This window comes from Equus quagga, chromosome 15, assembly GCF_021613505.1.
Source record: "Equus quagga isolate Etosha38 chromosome 15, UCLA_HA_Equagga_1.0, whole genome shotgun sequence".
Taxonomy (NCBI): domain Eukaryota; kingdom Metazoa; phylum Chordata; class Mammalia; order Perissodactyla; family Equidae; genus Equus; species Equus quagga.
The window spans coordinates 74,598,778-74,617,456 of NC_060281.1; the positions used below are offsets into that span (position 1 = coordinate 74,598,778).

At 59.2% G+C, this 18,679-nt stretch overlaps 1 protein-coding gene across 1 annotated transcript in view; it reads right to left on the bottom strand.

The window, feature by feature from the left end:
• RBM19 (RNA binding motif protein 19) overlaps positions 1–18,679 on the bottom strand; it is a 129,028-nt gene that overhangs the window by 12,940 nt on the left and 97,409 nt on the right. The window contains exon 23 of the mRNA XM_046640636.1: positions 5,867–5,987. Within this exon, the coding sequence (XP_046496592.1) occupies positions 5,867–5,987 (121 nt within the window). The remainder of the gene's footprint in view (positions 1–5,866; positions 5,988–18,679) is intronic.

The window sequence follows — 18,679 nt, forward strand, 5'->3', positions numbered from 1 at the left end:
CTGGCTCCACCTTTACCACTACACTCAACCCACTTGCTTCTCTCTGCCCCTGGTCTCTGTCCCCGCCCAGGCCACTGCGCTTGCTTGCTGGGACAACTACAAGGGGACTCCTACCTCCATTCCTGCCTCTCTACAACGCATGCCCCAGATAGCAGCAAGGATAAGGTCTGGCAGTGTAAATGAGGCCAGGGTACTCCCCTCTTTAAATCTTGGAGGGACTTCCCAGTGTACCTGAATAAAAGCCACGCTCCCTGCCACGCCCCACAAGGTCCCACAGGGAGCTCTGCTGGCCTCTCCAGCTCTGCTTCCCACCATTCTCCAGTCTGGACCATTTCTCTAGGCACAAGGACCTGCTGGAACATGCTTCTGCCCCAGGGCCTTTGCATCTGCAGTTCCCTCTGCCTGGAATGTTTTCCCCCAGATCTCTCTGGCTGGCTGGCACCATTGCATCACACAGAAACGCTGACTCTTCAGAAAGACTTTTTCCAGCCCCCAGATGGAAACCTCTCCCCCTTCTCCCTGCCTGAGGAGTATGTTTTATTCTCCTTTCTCTTCTCATTTCCTCCACAGGGCTTGCCAACATCAGAACTGTGATGTTACTAACTTTCTCTTTGTTGTCCTCTGTCTCTCCCTCAACATAAGCTCCATGCGGGCAGGGACCCTCTCTCTTGTTCACTGTTGTGCTCTGTGCTGAGTAAGGGCCGGATGACCAGCTACCACTGAAGAACTGAGCGAAGGAACCAATGAAAGTGGAGCCAAGTGAGAAGGGAAAATGGGGCCCTTTAAAGGGAAAGTTGGAGTCCCTGAGCAGAGGACTCTGGGCAGAGGGGTGGAGGGGGTTCCGACGCCTCTGGAATTGTAGGCTCTCTGAAAAAAGCGGGTCATGGTGAGAGGCTTTGGGATAAAATGAGGGTAGCCATTTTTGGCCTGGCAGCTGCAAGCTTCTTCTATAAATGGTGAGACAGTGAATATTTTAGGCTTCGCGGGCCATAGGGTCTCTGTTGCAGCGACTCAGCTCTGGCCTGGCAGTGTGAGAACGCGGCCACAGACACGCGTGAATGAACAGGCATAGCTGTGTGCCCAGAAAACTTCATTTACAAAAATGGGCTGTGGGCTGGATCTGCCTGTGGGCCGTTGTTTGCAACCACTGCCCTACCTGGATTTGGAGCCCAGGTCCGATAAGGGGGACCATCTGGGATTTAGGAACTGCTGGGGCTATAGGGAGTGGTGGAATGGGGTTGTCTGTTCTGCAGTGTGCAGAGCTGTGTACCCTCAGGCAAGTCACTAGACTTCTCTGGGTCTCAGTTTGTACCTCAGAAAAATGGGAATAGCACCTCTCTCCAGGGAGTTGGGAGGCTCAAATGAAACCACTTGGCATTGGCATTGCTCCCTGCACACAGTAGGTCCTCGACAAAGCTCTCTCCTGTCTTTCTTTCTCTTTCATCTGACTCAATCTTTAGTAAGAAGTGACATGATTGCCTCTTTCCAGACCGGTGGTGTTCTGGCTCAGGGTTAGGAATATCCGGCTTAAGACCAAACAGGGCCCGGGGCTGGCTGCCTGCCTAACTAGCCGTGGGGCCTGGAGCCGGTTTCCCTCCCTGTGGGTGACAGTGAGGCTGGACTGAGCTCTGACCCTTGCACAGTGCCCAGCACATGCTAGGTGCTCAGTTAGAACCGGCCCTGCCGATGGCTAAGGTCTCACTGATGTCTGAGTACTCACCCCCCAGTTAGCACGCACCCACCCTGCACTAGACGCAGGGCCTAGGCAGGGGACACGCAGAGGGCGTGTCCCCTGGAGGGTAAAGCCTGGCGGGAAGAAGAGAGAGTCGACAATCGCCCACTGGGACACAGAGTGGCAGGAAGACGGGGTGTGGGGGTCACAGATGAGGGAACTGGGGACCAGCCGTGTTGGGGAAAACTGACCTCTGACACTTGGGTTGAGATCTGGAGGATAAGGGCTCCAGCTGCGTGCCTGAGGCCAGTGGCGTGGAACAGGTGCTCGTCTGTGCCTGGCGAGCCCCTCTCTCTGCCGGCGGGCCTGGCTCGGGCGGGGGACAGCGCCGCTGCCAGTCGCTTGCCATGCTGGTCATGTCCGCGCTCCCAGCTCGGGAGGTGAAAGGTGCCACGGCTAACCACAGCCCATCAGTGCTCCCAGCTGGAGTAAGACAACGCCGGCAGCGAGCCGCGCCCCCGGGCCACAGAAAAGCCTGTTTGCCCGGCCTCCCCCGGCGGCGTGCACTCGGAAACGGAGGCTGGCGCGGGCGGGCTGCTTCCGTCCCATTATGTTCTCTCGCGGGCCCCGAGGCCTGCCAGGCCCTGAAAGCTTCTCGATGCTGCGACCCTGCTGTTTTGTAACACGCTCGGGAAGAAAGGGACACAGCCAGCGACCACCACTCCTCCTTTGCCCCGCATCGTACGCTCCACCCTCCCACAGAATAGCACTCTCCGTCCTCCCCCTGCTCCTCATCCTCCCCCTGCTCCCCTGCCTCCCCCCTCCCCCTCCTGTTCCCCTTCCTCCTCCTCCTTGCCGAGATAGAGACAGAAAGCTGATTTTGGGCCGGGAGGGGAGGCAGGAAGACGGGCCTGCGGGGAGCTGTGCGGGAGGCAGCCGGCCTGCTGGTCCCTGTAGAAAGCCCCCTCTGCCTGGGGTCAAGGTCTGTGTCCTCAGCGCAACTTCTCAAATGACTTTCAGAGACCGGCTCTGTGCTGTTCAATGGGATGGGACGGGTGTTTTGTAAGCATCAACAGGTAAGAGGAAACATAACGCCCTGCCATCATCCAGGGACAGAGGACGGAATGAAGGCTCCCACTGGGGGCAGGGAGGGTGAAGGGCCAAAACAGGCTTCTTCTGGGAGCTGGACAAGCAGTGAGCACCAGACTCGAGCTTCCACAACTGTGGCAGAAGGCAACATGGTCTGAATGCCGTCTTACCTGTAGGAGTCCTCCCCCTCCCCCTCCCCCTCCTCCTCCGCATCGCCTAGTGCACTGATAAGCGCCCACCACGTGCGAGGCATGGGGACGCCCTCGAGACATGGGCGACCAGATGGCATCTCGAGTCGGAGGCAGACACATTGTCCTGAGCACTGCCTGTGTTGGGGCACATCCATTCTCTCTCTCATACACACATGCACGTTTGTTACTGCCCAGGTGTGTAAAAACCGGGGCTCTCCCTTACGTCTCAGCCCTCTGCCCAGAGGGCATCCCCCTTCGCCGGCCTTGACCGGAAGGCGCAGAAGGTGGGCAGCGTTCTCGGCGGCCCAGAGAAGGAAGGAGAACAGAGCCTGACGGGGAGGGAGAAGGCCTCACGGCCGCATGCTCACGACGCGCCAGGAGCGCCACACGCACCATCGCCCGGAGCCCTGCGTCCCCTCCCGAGGTGGGCACCCCAGGGCATTGTGCAGACGACAAGGCTGGGGCCGAGCGACTTGCCCGAGGTCACAGACGGGCACGGGGACACATACAGTGGCGCACACCTGCCGTAAGAACGTGTGGTGCAGCAGGCAGCTGAGAGGCAGGTCTGACTCCTGACTCGGCCCCTCATGGCTGGGTGCCCTTGGGCAAGTTATCTGCCCGCTCTGTGCCTCAGTCTCCTCATCTGTGAAACAGAGGACGAGGAGAGTATTTACCTCCTAGGATTCCGCAGGATTAGTACCTGTAAAAGCCCACTGATAGGACCTGGCACGGAGTAAGGCTTAACAGATGAAGGTTGTTACAGTAATAATAACAATGATTAGTATCATCTCGCCTGCACTGCACAGCGAGCTGTCTACCTTGACCTAGGCTCGTCAGGGACCCCCTGGAGGACAGAGAGCCTGGTCAGGGGCGCTGGGATGCTCTCGGCCCACCAGCATCCTGTCCTCACGGTCGCCCCAGGTTAGTGGCTGGTCTGCTGGAGAAGCAAGCCTCAGGGCAGGGGCAAACTCGGGTGGCTCTCACTGATCACACGGTCACAATGAGGTCTTTGGCTGGGGTCACTGTCCCCGAGGGCAGCTCGGAGGCCACGGCGTCACCAGCAAGCTTCTTGCAGGGCCCTGCCAAATGGCAGGGATGCCGGCCTTTCATTCCGAGGCCCACCGTCCACAGGGAGCCCTTTGTCGTGGCCTTGGTGCTCAGGCAAATGGGCTCGGGGCCTCCTCCTGAGATCTGAGTGCCTGCCTGGCGGAGACCAGGGCTGGGGGAGCGACTGGGCATGGATCCCACCTGCCCTCGAGTCTGCCAGGGCCTGGAAGCTCCGAACAGCGCGGATTTCAACACAAATGAGCTGGGCACTTTTCGCCACAGGGAAGGAGCAGAGCAGGGCAAAGTGTCCGGCCAGGAGGGCAGGAGGCCAGAGCCCTGTTCCGAACATTCAGGGCTGCCATGAGCGCCTCCCGTCTCCCAAAGGGATCAACTAGACAGTGGGGCGGGCGGGAGAGAGGGACTCACATTTCCCCAGCGACCACTCTGTGCCGACTCGTCCAGCCCCCAACTCTGCGCCTCAGTTTCCTCACCTGTGAACAGGGACAACGGAACACGCACACCACAGGCCTTCTATGAGGACATGCTGTGTCAACACTAAAGGGCTGTGCGTTGTTTCTCATTACGATTTACCATTCAGTCCCTCCACTGCTGGAAGGGAGGCCGCAGATTCTAGGCTCAGGGTCTGGGGGGGTCAGGATGAAGGAGGCCCTCCTTGCAGGGCACACTCACACACACGCCTCAGATCTCACGGAGCCGGACCCTTTGATGACGGCGTCTGCCGTCTAACACAGCGCACGGGGGCAGGGGCTGCAGTCGGTCTGGAGTTCAAGCTCAGCTCCGCCCCTTGCTAGCTGAGTGACTCTGGGCGCACACATCGCTTAACCTCTCCAGGCAAGATGGGGACAGCAGCGCCCACAGCTGCTAGGGCTGCTGAGAGGAGCAACGAGACAATGCGCGTGCCCTCCTCAGGCCGGCCCCTGGCACACGGGAAGTCCTGAATCAACAGCAGGTGTCACGAGTCACCTCAGTGCCTGGTGGGTCTCAGTTCTCCCACCTGTAAAGTGGGCTAACCGTGCCCACCTCACAGGGCTGCGGAGGGGGGATCAACGGGAAGACGAACGCAAACAAACCACTGTCTTTATTACCATTATTCTACCTGCCGCCGGCTGGGCTCGGCCTGCAGCTGAGTGGAGACAGGCACTCCCACAGCTTCGCTGGGCTGAGGCGACACTGCTGTCGCTGGAACTCAATTTATTGAAGGGGCTGCTCTCCCACGCAGGCAGAACTGCCGAGCCGGCGTCTGCCACTGGCCTGGGGCTGCGGGGGGACCAGGAGAGTCCCTTACACAAACATTTGCCGACAGGTGCATTTGGGCCTGTCAATGGCTGTCGATAGGATGGGCTCTCCTTCTGCCCATCAGGATCTGGGGACTTATTGAGTCGTGAGCTTGCAACAGCACACTGACCCTGCTTTCTGCCATTCCTCATTCACCTTGGCTCGTCTATTCCCCAGCCTTGGACTGAGGGCCCGGCCTGCGCCAGACACTGTGCCAGGTACGGGGGCCCAGGGAGGAACTGACTCGTGACACGGATGAGCACAACGACACGGTCTCCATGCTGGGAGGGACACCGGGGAGGGAGGTGGGGGAGAAACACCCTGACCCCACTCCCCTCCTCTCCCCGATTCCCGGCAAGGCCTCCCAATGACCCGTCCTGACTAGAAGCCAAAAGGCACCGAGGCCACCGACACTGTCCACACGGGTCAGCCTCCCGGCACGGAGTAGGGAAACAGGGCAGGGAGTGGAGGGGCGGACGGGGGCACCCAGCACAGGCTGGGAGGGGACAGGGCCCAAGCCCCCGCGGCCCGCCCAGCGGAGGGCAGCTCTCTGGAAGCCCGGGGCTCTTACCGTGGAAGTGCTCGGCCGTCTTCCGCCGCAGGGCCTGCAGGGTCACCTCGGAGTCGGCCCACTCCAGGACCAGCCTCCGGCCGTACAAGTGGGTGCTGTGACACAGGGCGTTGAAGGCTCTCTGGGGACAGGGGACAGGAAACAAAACAGCGCATCAGCTGAGACCTCATCGCAGATGCTCCCTCTGCCCTCCTCCTGCCTGCCGGCCTTGAAAACCTGTAGGCAAGGTTGCGCCCTGGTGACACCTGATCTCTGGCGAGGGTGTGGGAGCCGTGGGCACATCTATTCAGTTAGTGGGTTACGTTCCCAGGGACAGAGCTGCAAGTGACTGTGCAGTCAATATATCTGCTGTCAGGGCCTGGGCCCAGTGGCCCCCTTCTATCCCACGTTACATCCGATTGGGGGCAGGCAACCCCATTAGCCTACTGGCCTCCCACCCGGCTGTCGGGGCAGTGCCACGTGAGAAAGCTGAGCCTGAAGCCGCTCGATGACGACCACGCAGGCCCCTCCGTCTTGCTTGGTGGCACTGTCCTTCGCTAGCCCTAGGGATTCTGTGCCCCATCTCTCCTTGCCACCCTCGGCCTCCTCACCAGCCCCTGCCCTCCTGGCCGCTGGCCTGGGTCCCGCCATGCGCTCCTCCCGCTGGCTCTGTGCTGTTCCCGACCTCCCCACTCTGCCTACTGCCCTCTTTCTGGTTTTTGTTTTCCAACAGCTCGATTGAGACACAATTCACACACCATACAAGCCATCCATTTGAAGGCACAATTCAGTGGGTTTTAGTGTATCTGGAGTGTGTCACTGTCACCATATCGATTTTAGAACATTCTCATCATCATCACCCCAGAGAAACTGCGGACTCATTAGCAGTCGCTGCCCCGCCAGCACCGAGCCACTTCCCGCCTCCAGGTTAGCCCCTTCTGGACCCTTCACATCACTGAATCCTGCAGCACCGGCGAGCTCCCCGTTCAGCACTGCTGGGTCTCAACCAGAGCGCTGCGCGGGGGCCCTTCCTGCAATGCTCCCGTGGGGCAGAGGCCATGGCCGGGAGCGGCTCCGGAGTCACCTTGCCCGGGCAGGGCGGGCTCTGAATTCTCAGCTCCAAGAGCCCGGGCAAGTTAAACGCATCTCCCTGGCCTCAGTTTCCTCATCTATCAAACAGGAGTGTTATGGTACTCCAACCTAAGGGTTCTAGAGAGGAGGAGGAGCTAACAGGGAAAGTGCCTGGAGCGGTGTGGGGGCACAGAGTAGGCGCTCAATAGATGCTAGAATCCATTGTGTTGGTGCCATGGGCTTATCACATTTGCAAGCCCCTGCTCGCAGCAGGAGGCCTCCGGTCAGCGCGGGGTGTGAGCAGGGCCGGCTCCGGGTGCTCGGCAGCACGCATGGCGCACAGGGGCGGCTGCTTCTCCGCTTCTGGGCTCCGGCACGGGAGGAGGAGCTGTGGGGTTTGTGCCTCTTGCTTCTCTGGCGCCGCAAGCAGGCCGTGGCTACCCCGGAGGGTTCGGGACTAGAACCAATGCAACTCTGGCCGTCAATCGCAGCCTGACTGTCAGGGGTTGGATTGTGCCCCACAGAAGAGATGCCGAAACCCCAAAGCCCAGCACCTCAGGGTGTGACCTTATTCAGAAACAAGGTCTCTGCAGGGGTGGTGAGTAGATTAAGCCGAGGACACTGCAGCAGAGTGGGCCCTAATCCAGTGGGGCCGTGTCCTTCTGAGAGACGGCCATGCGAGGACACAGAGACAGGGCGAGTGCGCGTGAGGACGGAGGCAGAGATGGAGCAATGCCAGCAAGCCCAGGATGCCCGCTGTCACCAGAAGCGAGGAGGAGGCTGGAACAGACCTTCCCTCAGAAGGAACCAACACTGCCGACGCCTTGATCGTGGACTCCTGGCCCCCAGAACTGTGAGAGGACACATTTCTGTTGTTTGAGGCCCCCTGTCAGTGGTACTTTGCTTGGCCTCCTAGCAAAATAACACAGTGACCGTGGGCAAGCCACCTGCCCCACTAGGAGCCTCGGTTTCCTCATCTATAAAATGGGGCCGACTGCGGGACTTACACACAACAAGCCCCGTGGGGGGCGCAGGGCAGATATCCCATAAACAACGGCATCTGAAGCACACACTGGCGGGAGGCGGTGGGACATGCATCTTTTTAAAACGAGACGCGTGGCCAAACTGAAGAAGCGCTTTGCTCTCTTCTGTGCTTTTCTGAGAAGGGCCAGGTGCAGGGAACTTTTCTCTCTCTTTTTTTAACTTTAATTTAAACAACTCTTTCCGACTGCCAGCAGAGCCTCTGCATTTTTTTCCATGTGGATATAAAAATGCATCTGGACTCTGAGCCGAAATGGCCCATTCAGAGCTTTAAAACACACGCGTTCTCAGCTGGCGAGGCAGAGAAACAGCCTGATTGCGGGAGCTGGGGTGTGGAGACGGGGTAGAGAAATTTGTCGGGAGTCTGGCGTGGCGGGTATTCCATCCTGGCGCCAGGGTCCCCGAGGAGCTGCGGTCCCCGGGACACGCTCGGGCGGGGGCGGGCAAGGGGCTGGAAGCTAAGCTGACGTCAGAGGAAGGGACTAACAGAGGCGGGGAGGGGGCCCAGGAGAGATGCCCCAACCCCGGCCTCCCTCTCTGATTCCAGTGTGTTCTTTCTTACCCCCGGAACCCCGTGCTCCATTCCTGTGCCACACAAGCCTGGAGAGGTCTCCATTCATCCTAGGAGCTGCTGACAATTCCTCTCCTGGCCTCCCTCTGACATCAACCCTGGCAAATTGTCATCTCCTCCTCTTTGGAAGGGTTCTTCACCTCATGAGGTGAGGTGGCACAGCAGCTAAGACTGAGGGCTCTGGACCTAGGCTACTTTGGTTCAAATCCCTGCTCCACCACTTACAGGCTGTGTGGTCTTGGGCAAGCTGCTTACCCTCTCTGAGCCTGTTTCCTCATGTGTAAAAGAGAGGCAGCAGCAGAGAATGGATGGGAGGATTCAAGGAACTATTAAGTCTAGCACAGCACTGGCTGGCACATAAGAGGCCTCACTCAATGTGGGCTGTTACTATTATGTATGCCCTCAACTCGACTCCCCATTATCCTGCTAAAGAGCAGAAACAACGGGAGGTAGGACACAAAAGCTCTTTTGTATGTGAAGTTAGAGCAGAATATGTGGTTCTCCAAAAATAGTTCTAACCCCTGCAGGCTAATAAGCAATCAGGGTGCCTTCCTGAGTGCCCACTGCCTGGGTGGCTGCACTGTGGTGGTCTCAAACTGTCGTGGGCATGAGGACAGTGATTCGAGGCTAAAATGGACCCTAGATTGAATGCTGAGGAACTGCGTGTCCTGAACAGAGCCGAATGAGGCCTGTCACACTGGGGCGTCACGGGAGGCAGGGTGTGGAGGAGGACAGAGCCGGCCCTGAGGGCTGCAGACTCGTGCAGGGGGAGACGCTGAGCTGCATGGAAGGTCCAGGCAGCAGAGGGGACGTGCAGCCCTGGCCCCTCAGGCCTGAGGTCTGCCAGCAGCTGCTCCCCGGTCTGTGCCACACTTGGCTCCACCGACGCCTGAGCCACCTCCTCCCCAGAAAGAGCCGTCCTCCACCTCTGCCCAGGCACGGGCTCTGCTGCTCTACAGCCCTCGGCCCCGTGCATGCTGGGGCGCTCGCTCGGGGGCAGTGCAGGGCTGGGGGCTCGACAGAGGGGGCAGGGAGTTGCTCCCGGCCGTACGCTTCTCTCCCAGTCCCACTTCGCTGCCTGTGTCCTCCCACGGAGCCAAGGGCTTCTCCTATCGTGGATCGTGGGTCGCCTAGTCCCATGACCGCCACCTAACTTCCATCTCAACCACGGGAAAACTGAGCACTGGCCACCTCCCTTCCTCCTTTGCCTTTCAGGTTCTGTATGTCCTGTCTCTGGGCCTTTGTAGCGTCTGCGCCAGCTTGGAAGAGCTCCCTGGCCACAGCCGACTTGCAGGCCCCGCCCTCCTCACACAGGCTGCAGCCAGGGGTCCTCCTGCGCCCTGAACGCAGGCTCCATCCTGGCACCTGCCCTGTAACGCCGCTGTGTGCTGCTCCCCAGCTCGACCTCGACCCTCGGAGGGAAGGCCCTGGCCTGGCTACAGTTAGCACAATGCTCCGGACAGAGTGCGCTCAGGGAACATTCTGGAGCAAATTCCTTCACTGAGGTCCAGAAAACACGTCTCCAGACTGGCAGGGGCAGTGAGGTTGGTCCTGGCTGGAGATGGACGGCTGGCTTAGGCGCCCCGCCACAGTTCCTGCACACTCTGGGATTCAGACCATGGAGCTGCAGGGCGAGGAGCACGTCTCGCCCTCGACTGTCCAGATGACTGGGTTGGTCTGCCTCTTGGTTGGGACGAGACTGATGCACACAGTCTTGGGTCTGGCAGACACGACTTTGGGACCTCGGGAGACGGGAACAGGCACCATGCCACCAGGACCTGGGAGACCACCCAATCGCCTGCTTGTGTCGCTGCAGAAACCTCAAGATCTAGAAGGAAGGCTCGGTGCATTCTTCCGGCCAAGAGGAGAGCATGGCAGAAGAGGGGACCCCTGCTCTCTGGTGCCACTTCCTGCCGTCGCCTGATGGGCCGGCACTGGTTACTCCTGCTCCTCTCCCCGGGCCCACGCTCTGTGCTTGTGGGGCTGGCCCCCATAGGCTGGATAACCAGGCCTCCCTGCCCTCTGCTTTCTATTTAGGTTAAGCAAATGGGAGACTGCAGGGGGGTTCTCTCCCTGCTCCCGGCCCCAGGACCACAGCTCCTGCCAGCAGCCCCTCCTTGACAGTTCTGGCTCTCACCTTTCCCTCCAAGCAGCCCTTTGGCCTAAGGGTGGTGACAGCTCCCACTGTCACTGGTGTCTGGGGGCTTCACTATCCCTGGCAAGTAGTCCCCGAGCCCTCTTTACCCCTCCATCAATCTCTCTTCATTTGAACCATCTGGGGGTAGAGTCTGTGTCCTGACCCAGATGGCTGCTGAAGTCCCTGTGCCTTGACCCGGGGCAGATGGACTTCCCGCTTCAGATAGCAGGTCTCAGGCCTCGCTCTGCTCAGAGAACGTGAGGCCCGACAAGACTGCTCTGAGTCCAGAGCTAGCCCTGTGATCCGGTTCTCTGGCTTGGCTGTCCCGGAACCCCGCCTCTCTGATCTCTGACCTCACCACCGACTGCGGTGCCCAGAGCCCGGCCTCCCGCTGCCTTCTGTGCTCTCCCTGGAAGGAACTCTGGGATGGCGGAGGGGAATGCTGGTCGCACGCTAAAGAGTGAGCAGGCCTGGCGGCCACCTTTACAGAACAGACAAGGCGCTGGAAGGCTGCCAGTGTGGCGCTGGGCCTGACCTTTCCACGGCTCTCCCTGGAGACAGACCTTCTCCTTGTGGCAACAAAGCCAACTCGGTGCCCTTGGGAGGGCTCCTGTCCCAGGGGCTGTGGCTTCCGGGATCGCCGAGGACGGCTCCAGCCTTCAGAAGTCCAGGGCACTCTCTCGGCTCCTTCTGCTCTGCGTCTTGCAGAGTGGGAGGCCTGCGTCTCTCAGCAGACGCCACTGCACCTGAGCACGGACCATGCCAACCTGTCCCAAGCCATCTGTGCCCCTGATGCCTGGAGGAAGTGTGACCTGAGCTGGCCAAGAATGACCACGTGTGCCCAGGAGCACAGAGACTGAACAAAGGGAACAGGAGCACCGGCCCCAGCTGGGACCCTCAGGGGTCTGGCTCCTTCTCTCTGCCGAGGTAGTGGGAAAACAGGGGCATGTCACTTCTGGGAGGAGGGTCTGCCGTCCCGGGATGTGCAGTGTCAGCTCCCCTGGGGGGCCGTCCTGTGCTCTGAGAAGAGATCCTGTTCGTCCCTGTCCCCCTGCTCCCAGAGCCCTGGAGGCAAGCGCTCGACAGCCCGCCAGCTACTCGCGGCCTCCACAGGGCAGCAGGGAGGCAGGAGCTGGTGCTGGAATAAGCTGGGCTCTCTGCACAGCAGCAAGTGGCTCCCACTGTGGGCCTCACTCAGCACCTCGGTCCATCCCAAGTCATGATACCATGGAGCCAGGGGGAGTTTCTAAGAGAAACCCTCGGGGCCCCATTTCCAGGCTGTCGTGTCCAAAATCTTTCAGACAGACATCTCTTCCATTCACTCACTCACTCAGCTCCCTCCAACCCAATTAAACGGCTGTGGAGGACCTACTCTGAGACAAACCCCAAATTAGGGGACACAAAGGTGACATGCCGCCTCTGACCTCTGGGTGAAATAAGAGCCACCAGGAAAAGACGGCCGACCCCAGGTAGCCAAGGGTCAGAAGTGATGAGGCAACGAGGCGGTGTGGCCTGGTAAGGGCTCGGGCTCTGAGGGTGTCATGAGGTGTGGCCCGGGGAGAACCTTCTCTGTGTCTTCACTTTCTCAACTGCAAAGTGGGGGCGCTTCAGCCTCCTGGGGCTGCCGGGAAGAACAAACACGATCACAATCAAAGTCACGCGTCACTGAACGATGGGGACACGTTCCGTGAAATGCGTCGTCAGGCAATTTCATTGCTCTGCGAACACCACAGTGTGTGCTTACACACACAGAGATGGCAGGGCCCACCATACACCCAGGCCGTGTGGGACTCACCTCCCGGGACCACTGTCACATACGTGGTCCGGTGTGGACCGAGCCATTGTTACACAGCGCATCATCGTATTCATTTCACCCAGTGCCTGGCACACAGTGGGGGCCTGATGCCGGGGACCTGGATGGTTGCCACTGGTAGCATAGTTTTTTAAAAGTTATTACTAGTGCTAATGGAAGGGAGAAAGGTCGTCCAACTCAGCTGGGCTTGTCGCCTTTCCCTGGTAAGTTGTACTGCCTGCCTGATAAATCTGAGAGGAGGACACTCGAACCTGAGTCGTCCTCAGGACAGTGGAGCCCTGTCCCTCCTCTTTGACCTCACAGGGGCTGGCCAGGCCTCAGTGCACACAAGGGTGGAGGGAGGGACGCAGAGAGCAGAGGGGTACGTCGTGGCGCTGCTTCCACCCTGGCCATGAAGGACGGGCACTTGCTAGTCTGAGGAGGGTGGCTTGTCCTGATCCCAGGTTCTTAGTCCATAAATGTGTTAGCTGAGCCTGAGTCCCTGCCTTGAAATGCAAGGCTCAGGATTCAAACACATTTTCTTCTATCCCTGGGCTCTGATGATAGGAACTATGCAAAACTGTGCAACTGGAACACAGGTACGTGGTACACACCTAACACACACGCCTAAATAGGAAAGCGGGGACAAAACCCTAAATCCCGAATTTGCTTCCAGTTAACATTTCAGGAGACAAAGAACAATGGAGACCTGGGCTTCAGACCACAGCCCCTCGGGCCCACGGGGCCCAGGACACCAAGCTGCCTCTGCTTCCCTGGTGCTGGTGCCACGGCCTGGGGGAAGCATCGTCCCACGTGATCTTCACCATCACTGCAGGGGCAGCATTACCATTTCCCGCTGTGGTGTGACTGACCTGGGGTTCCAGATATGAAGCCCTCGTCCACGTTCACGCAGTGGGAAGCGGCAGCTCTGACCCCACAGGCCACGCTGTGAACCCTGTGCAGCCCTGTTGGCCGAGAACACGGGCAGCCAGGATGCCGCGTGCGCATGGACTCCTCACTGCCTCGGGGCACTGGCCCCTTAGAGCGCCGCTGCCTTATCACGGGGCCCCACGGGGACTCACTCTCCTCCCTCCTTGCGGTCGATGAAGGAAACGTGTGTTGAACACACATTGCTGATAATCTGAAGGCGATCGTCCTTCACCGTGGGTGCAATGTGGCCCAGCACTGTGCTGGGCAACGGGTACCCCTGCCTGAAGAAGCTCGTCTGGCTCACTCATCCTACCTCTGTCCCCCACAGGCCTTCTATGGGTGGAATCTGCAAGGCAAAGACCACGGGTGCAGAGAGGCCTAATGCGAGCCCGTACGAAACACTGAGCATCACCCCAACAGGGTGGGCCCGGGCCATGTGTCCACATGGCCCCTCTGCCCCCTTCCCCGGCACCATGCAAAAGTGAGAAATGAGAGGGGAGCCGTTAACTCGTATGACCCTACAATTAGAGCCACGGCTATTCACCACGGTGAGAACGGCTCTGCCTGCCAACGCGAGCCGCCATCGCGTCTCCCTACTGCCGGCTCCCCCCTAAGTGTTTATTTAAGCCAACACATTGCTCTGCTAATTGGATAACATTCCATGTGAAAATAGACCTTTTAAAACAACAGCAGCGGCGGCAAATAAAAACAGCTGCACTGCAAAAGTACAAAGGCGCGGCGGGCTCGGGGAGGAGGAGATGCGCGTGCACGGGAGACATTAACATCCTGGTTTCAGGCTGCAAGTCTGTTCTCTACGTTCTTTCCTTTCCGTGTCGCCCTTCCTTCCTTCCTCCGTGACAAGCCCGGTCTGGGTGAAGAGAAAGGATGTGGCGGCTTCTCCATGGAATCCCAATGGCTGCTGGTGGCCTCTCGGCCAATGGGGATGGGCACACCTTGCTAGGAAGCCAGCTCACCTGCCCAGGTGGAATCTCTTGGGCTCGGGAGGGCTGGAAGGAGACCGAGTGTGTGCTGGTCGGGGCCCGCTCCTCCTCCGGGGGCTGCGAGGAGCTGAGTTCATCCTGGGCTTATTCCCAAGATCTGTTTTAAGGACCAACTTCTTAGCTTCCTCCAAAATTTCTCTACTTGGAGAGTCCTTTCCTTTGGTGAGTGGGGGCTGGGTGAGAGGTGACGGGTGTGGTGGAAAGAGGAGGGGCTGGCACAGCAGAGCTGGCATGGAGCTGGCACTCAATGCAAGTGAATAAACGAAGGCAAGGAGGGAAGACGTCCTGCATACATGAGCTTTGGAATCAGATTGACACGTGCAGTTTTGCAGCTCTGCCCAGCACTGGCTGTTTGACCCTGGGCAAGTGACTTCATCCCTTTGAGCCTCAGTTTCCCCACCTGTCAAATGGCCCCCTACCACCTATCTCCTGGAGTCCCAGGAGGATTAAAGATTACATAGGCAAATGCCCAGCACTGTCCCTGCTGAAGACAGGCTTGTAGAAGTTGACAGTTTTTATCAACGCCACGATGCGGCCCTTCCAGAAACATCATCAGGGCCTACAGAATCCTGTGGCGCCTGAGACACTACAGATAGCTGTACACACATGTGCAGACCCAGGGCACCCAGGGGAGACCAGCACGGTTGGGGCGCCTTCGAGTCCTTGACTTCTTGTCCGCCGCATTGACCTCTGTCCCGCTCCTGTCCACCACGTGGGGAGGCTCTTTGAGAGACGCCGAGTCACCACACCTGGAGGTTTAGATGATAGGATGCCTTCAGAGGGACCAATGTTTACTGCCCGGGACATGGGGGGCTGGTAACTCTTCCTGCGGGGGAGAACATGCCAGCTCCTGGAGCCTGTGACGAGGGTAGAGGCTGGGTCCCACCTCATCTGGCATCTCAGGATCAGAGCTGGGTCTGGGCTTCTGCTCGGTTCCCAGGGCTCTGAGCAGCTGCATGGAGGGAGCGCAGCAAATGCCTGGAGGGACCAGGGAGGGAGTTATGCAAATCTCCCGCCATCCTGGGGCCGCTGCAGGTTGGGATGAGACAATGCGTGTACGGTGTACATGTCACATACAAAGCCGGTGCGTCGGTCGCGGGAGCCTCTGGCTATTGTCATCAGTTGCCTGGTTACTCTGAGCTCCGCCACAACAGCCTTCGCGGAGCCTCACGCTAGGATTCTCTTTCCAGTCTGGGGGTGTGTGCTTGACCCAGAGGGGCTTGGCAGATAACGGAGTGCCCGATGATGTGCAGGGTGGAACATGGTGTCATGCAGAAAGGTTGAGACTCAGAATCCCTGGATGCATGGAGGCACATGCTTGGGGCCTGAGCAGAGACAGTGGTGACAAGGGGATGACTCTGGGGATTGATCGGAGCCTAATTCTTCTCTCCTCTGCCAGCTGTCGAAGCGGACCAGTTGATGCCCAGGGAGGAGCACTGTACTGGGAGTCCCTTTCATCTTTTCCTCCCTTCTCCTTTTTCCCCATCAGAGGACTGCTTGGGGCCCCCACAGGAGGCTCACATCTCCAGGTCCAAGCTGCTGCCAATGCTAAGAGCGACCGACTGTTTATCTTAACGGAGGGCACCATGACAGGAAGCGGGACAAAGCCCTTGGTGAGGGTTCCAGTGGGTCAGGGTCAGTCAAGCTCCGGGAGGGGTTTCTAAAGGAGGACTCCTTCCCTAGAGTGCTTCAAAAGGAGGAGGACCACGTAGGGGGAGCTGGCCCCGGGAAACTGGGGCTCATGGGAGGTTTCCCCGCCAATCCTGGGATTCCCATGAATTCCTTTTACTGAGCAAAAAAGATCTGCGGGGTTTGTCACTCACTCTCCCTGTGCAGCATTGCTCTCCTCTTCAAACTCACGCCCACCCTTGAGCTAACTAGATATTTACAATATTCAGAATTCTATTCACCAATATGCAGTGCGCGCAGCTCCACGGGTCAGTGGAGAGTGCTAAACGTGCCACTCGGAAGACAATCAAGTTCTTCAGGCAGACGGGGAGAAGGAGAGGAGAAGCAACGGCGGCTTCTTGGGAAGCAAAAAGAGCAAAGGGATCTTTGCAGGAGAGAGGCGCTCCCGGTTGGTTCACTTTGTGCAAGACCAGCTTGTACGCTGGCGGGCACAAAGGGCCCTCGGGCGCCGCATCACCTGGGGCAGAGAAGGGGGATGACGGGGCCAGAAATAGCTCCGGAGCCAGGCCGCCGCCTGCTGGAGGCCAGGGGCAGGAAGAGCCAACCTGGAGGGGCTGAGGGTTGAGTCTTCGGTGTCCTCTGCCCTTTCTCCTCCTGGAGCCCAGAATCGAAGGCAGGGAAGGGATGGCGCAGGGCAGCCACCTCCATAAATCACCAGAGGGCTGTGCTGGGCTTCAGAATTAACATCTGCAGCCCGGCGTTGGGTGCCGAGCATGGTCCAGTTGGGCCTCAGCGCTGCCCCGTCCTGTGAGAAGCCCCCTTCTGTTATTACGACCCCGGAACACAAGCATACCGACTGCGTCCCGGCAATGGGGCGCCTGGAATTTCAAGGCTGGGAGCCTGCGCCTGGTCTGACCCCTAGACCCCAGGAGCCGTGTCAATTCTGCCACCAGCCTCGGCTCTGGAGAGAGGCCGCTGTGTGGAAGGGCGGCTTCCAGCTGAAGGGGCTCTGGCGCCGCCATTTCTCTCGCTCCTTCCTCGTCCCTTCTTTCTGGGTCGTCGCCATTGCTGCCACTATCGCCACCCTCCTCCTCCTCACGGCTAACAGAAGAGCCCACAGGGCGGACCCTGTTCTAAGATCATCTCCTCACCCAACAACTCCACAGGGAAAATCCTGTTACTGTTGTATCAGCGGGGAAACTGAGGCATGCAGACAGGAAGTCACTGGCCCACAGTCACACGGCAGGTACATGGCAGTGCTAGGATTCAAACTCAGACTGTCTGGCTTCAAAGTTTGGACTCTAACAGCTGGCCTTGATCCTGGCCATTAATGAGACACTGCTTAGGGCCAGGGAGTGAAGCCCCCCATCTCCCTGACTCACAGGCTCGCGCAGGAACCCTCATATGAAACAGACGCCAAGGGTCCTACAGCCTCACTGCCCAATGCCCCGGGAAGCCCAGTGCTCGACGGAAGGCAGCGGAGCAGACACTGCCTGCACTCCCCTTCACTCTGTCTGTGGGTGAAGGGCCGGCCAGCTTGGAGGGGACCTGGACTCGTGGGAACAGCTCATTTGTCTTGAACACTCTGCCAGGACTGGTGTCAGGGTTTCATGTGTACCAACTGCCTTCACCCTGAAGGCGGGACCTGTTGTCATTCCTGTTTAACAGACGAGGAAACTGAGGCACGGGGCGGGGTGAGGGAAGCCCAGCTGCCAGCACTAAGAGCCCGGGCTTCCTCCGAGCCAACGCAGGGACCACTAAGGTGCCTGCTGTGCTGATGGGAACCAGGGCCGTGAGCCCACTGCACGCAGGGTGCTGCCCCTGCTGTCATGATGGAAGACGCGGGAAAGGCTGCCAGCGAGAAGAAAGAGGAACAGATGTCCTGACAAACGTGGCCACGTGTCAACAAAACAGGCCCTTGAGTTCAAGACGCTGAGACAAAGGTGGCCAGCAAGGCTCCTCGAGGGCCCGGGGGTGCCTCTCTGCCTGTGCATGTTCCCAGGGCCCACAAAGACACAGCTGTGTCCCTGTGATGTCACCTTCGGCTTCACCCACGGGGCCTCTGCAATGCCAACTTGCTAAAGGCCAGTGGGCGTGATGCCAACAACACTGTGCTTTTCCAGAGGATGCTTGTCAGTGGTGGAGGGCAGGCCAGCTGTCAGCGAGGCTGCCCATTGCTTTATCGTAGCCTTGGGGAAAGGGGAGGCCACAAGGGGGATGGCATCCCATGGGCACAGAATTCACGTAGGGAGCCCACGATGACAGTGCTGTTGTCACCTCCCCTGGGGATTGTGACCTGGTGCTGCAGGGGCAGCGACCTCGGACATAGCTGGAACCCCAATCACACCACCTCTGCCCCACATCTGCCGCGGGGGCCAGGGGAGGACCCAGCACACACTGCCAGGATGGAGCCCAGATCTGGAGGGGCTGCCTCGCTTCAAAAAGAAAAGGTGTTCTATGTCTCCGAGGAGCCTGGTGGAGTCCTGTACAGGGGCACACACATGGCAGCACCTGCCTGGGTGGACCTCACCTGTGACCAACACAAAACAGAAGTCCTGGCCGCCGGAGGAAGGGTGAGGGAAGGAGTTGTCCCCACAGGTTCCCACTTGGGTGCCTCGTGGCCTTCTTCCCAAGCACTGTCCCCTGGATGCCCCACATTCTG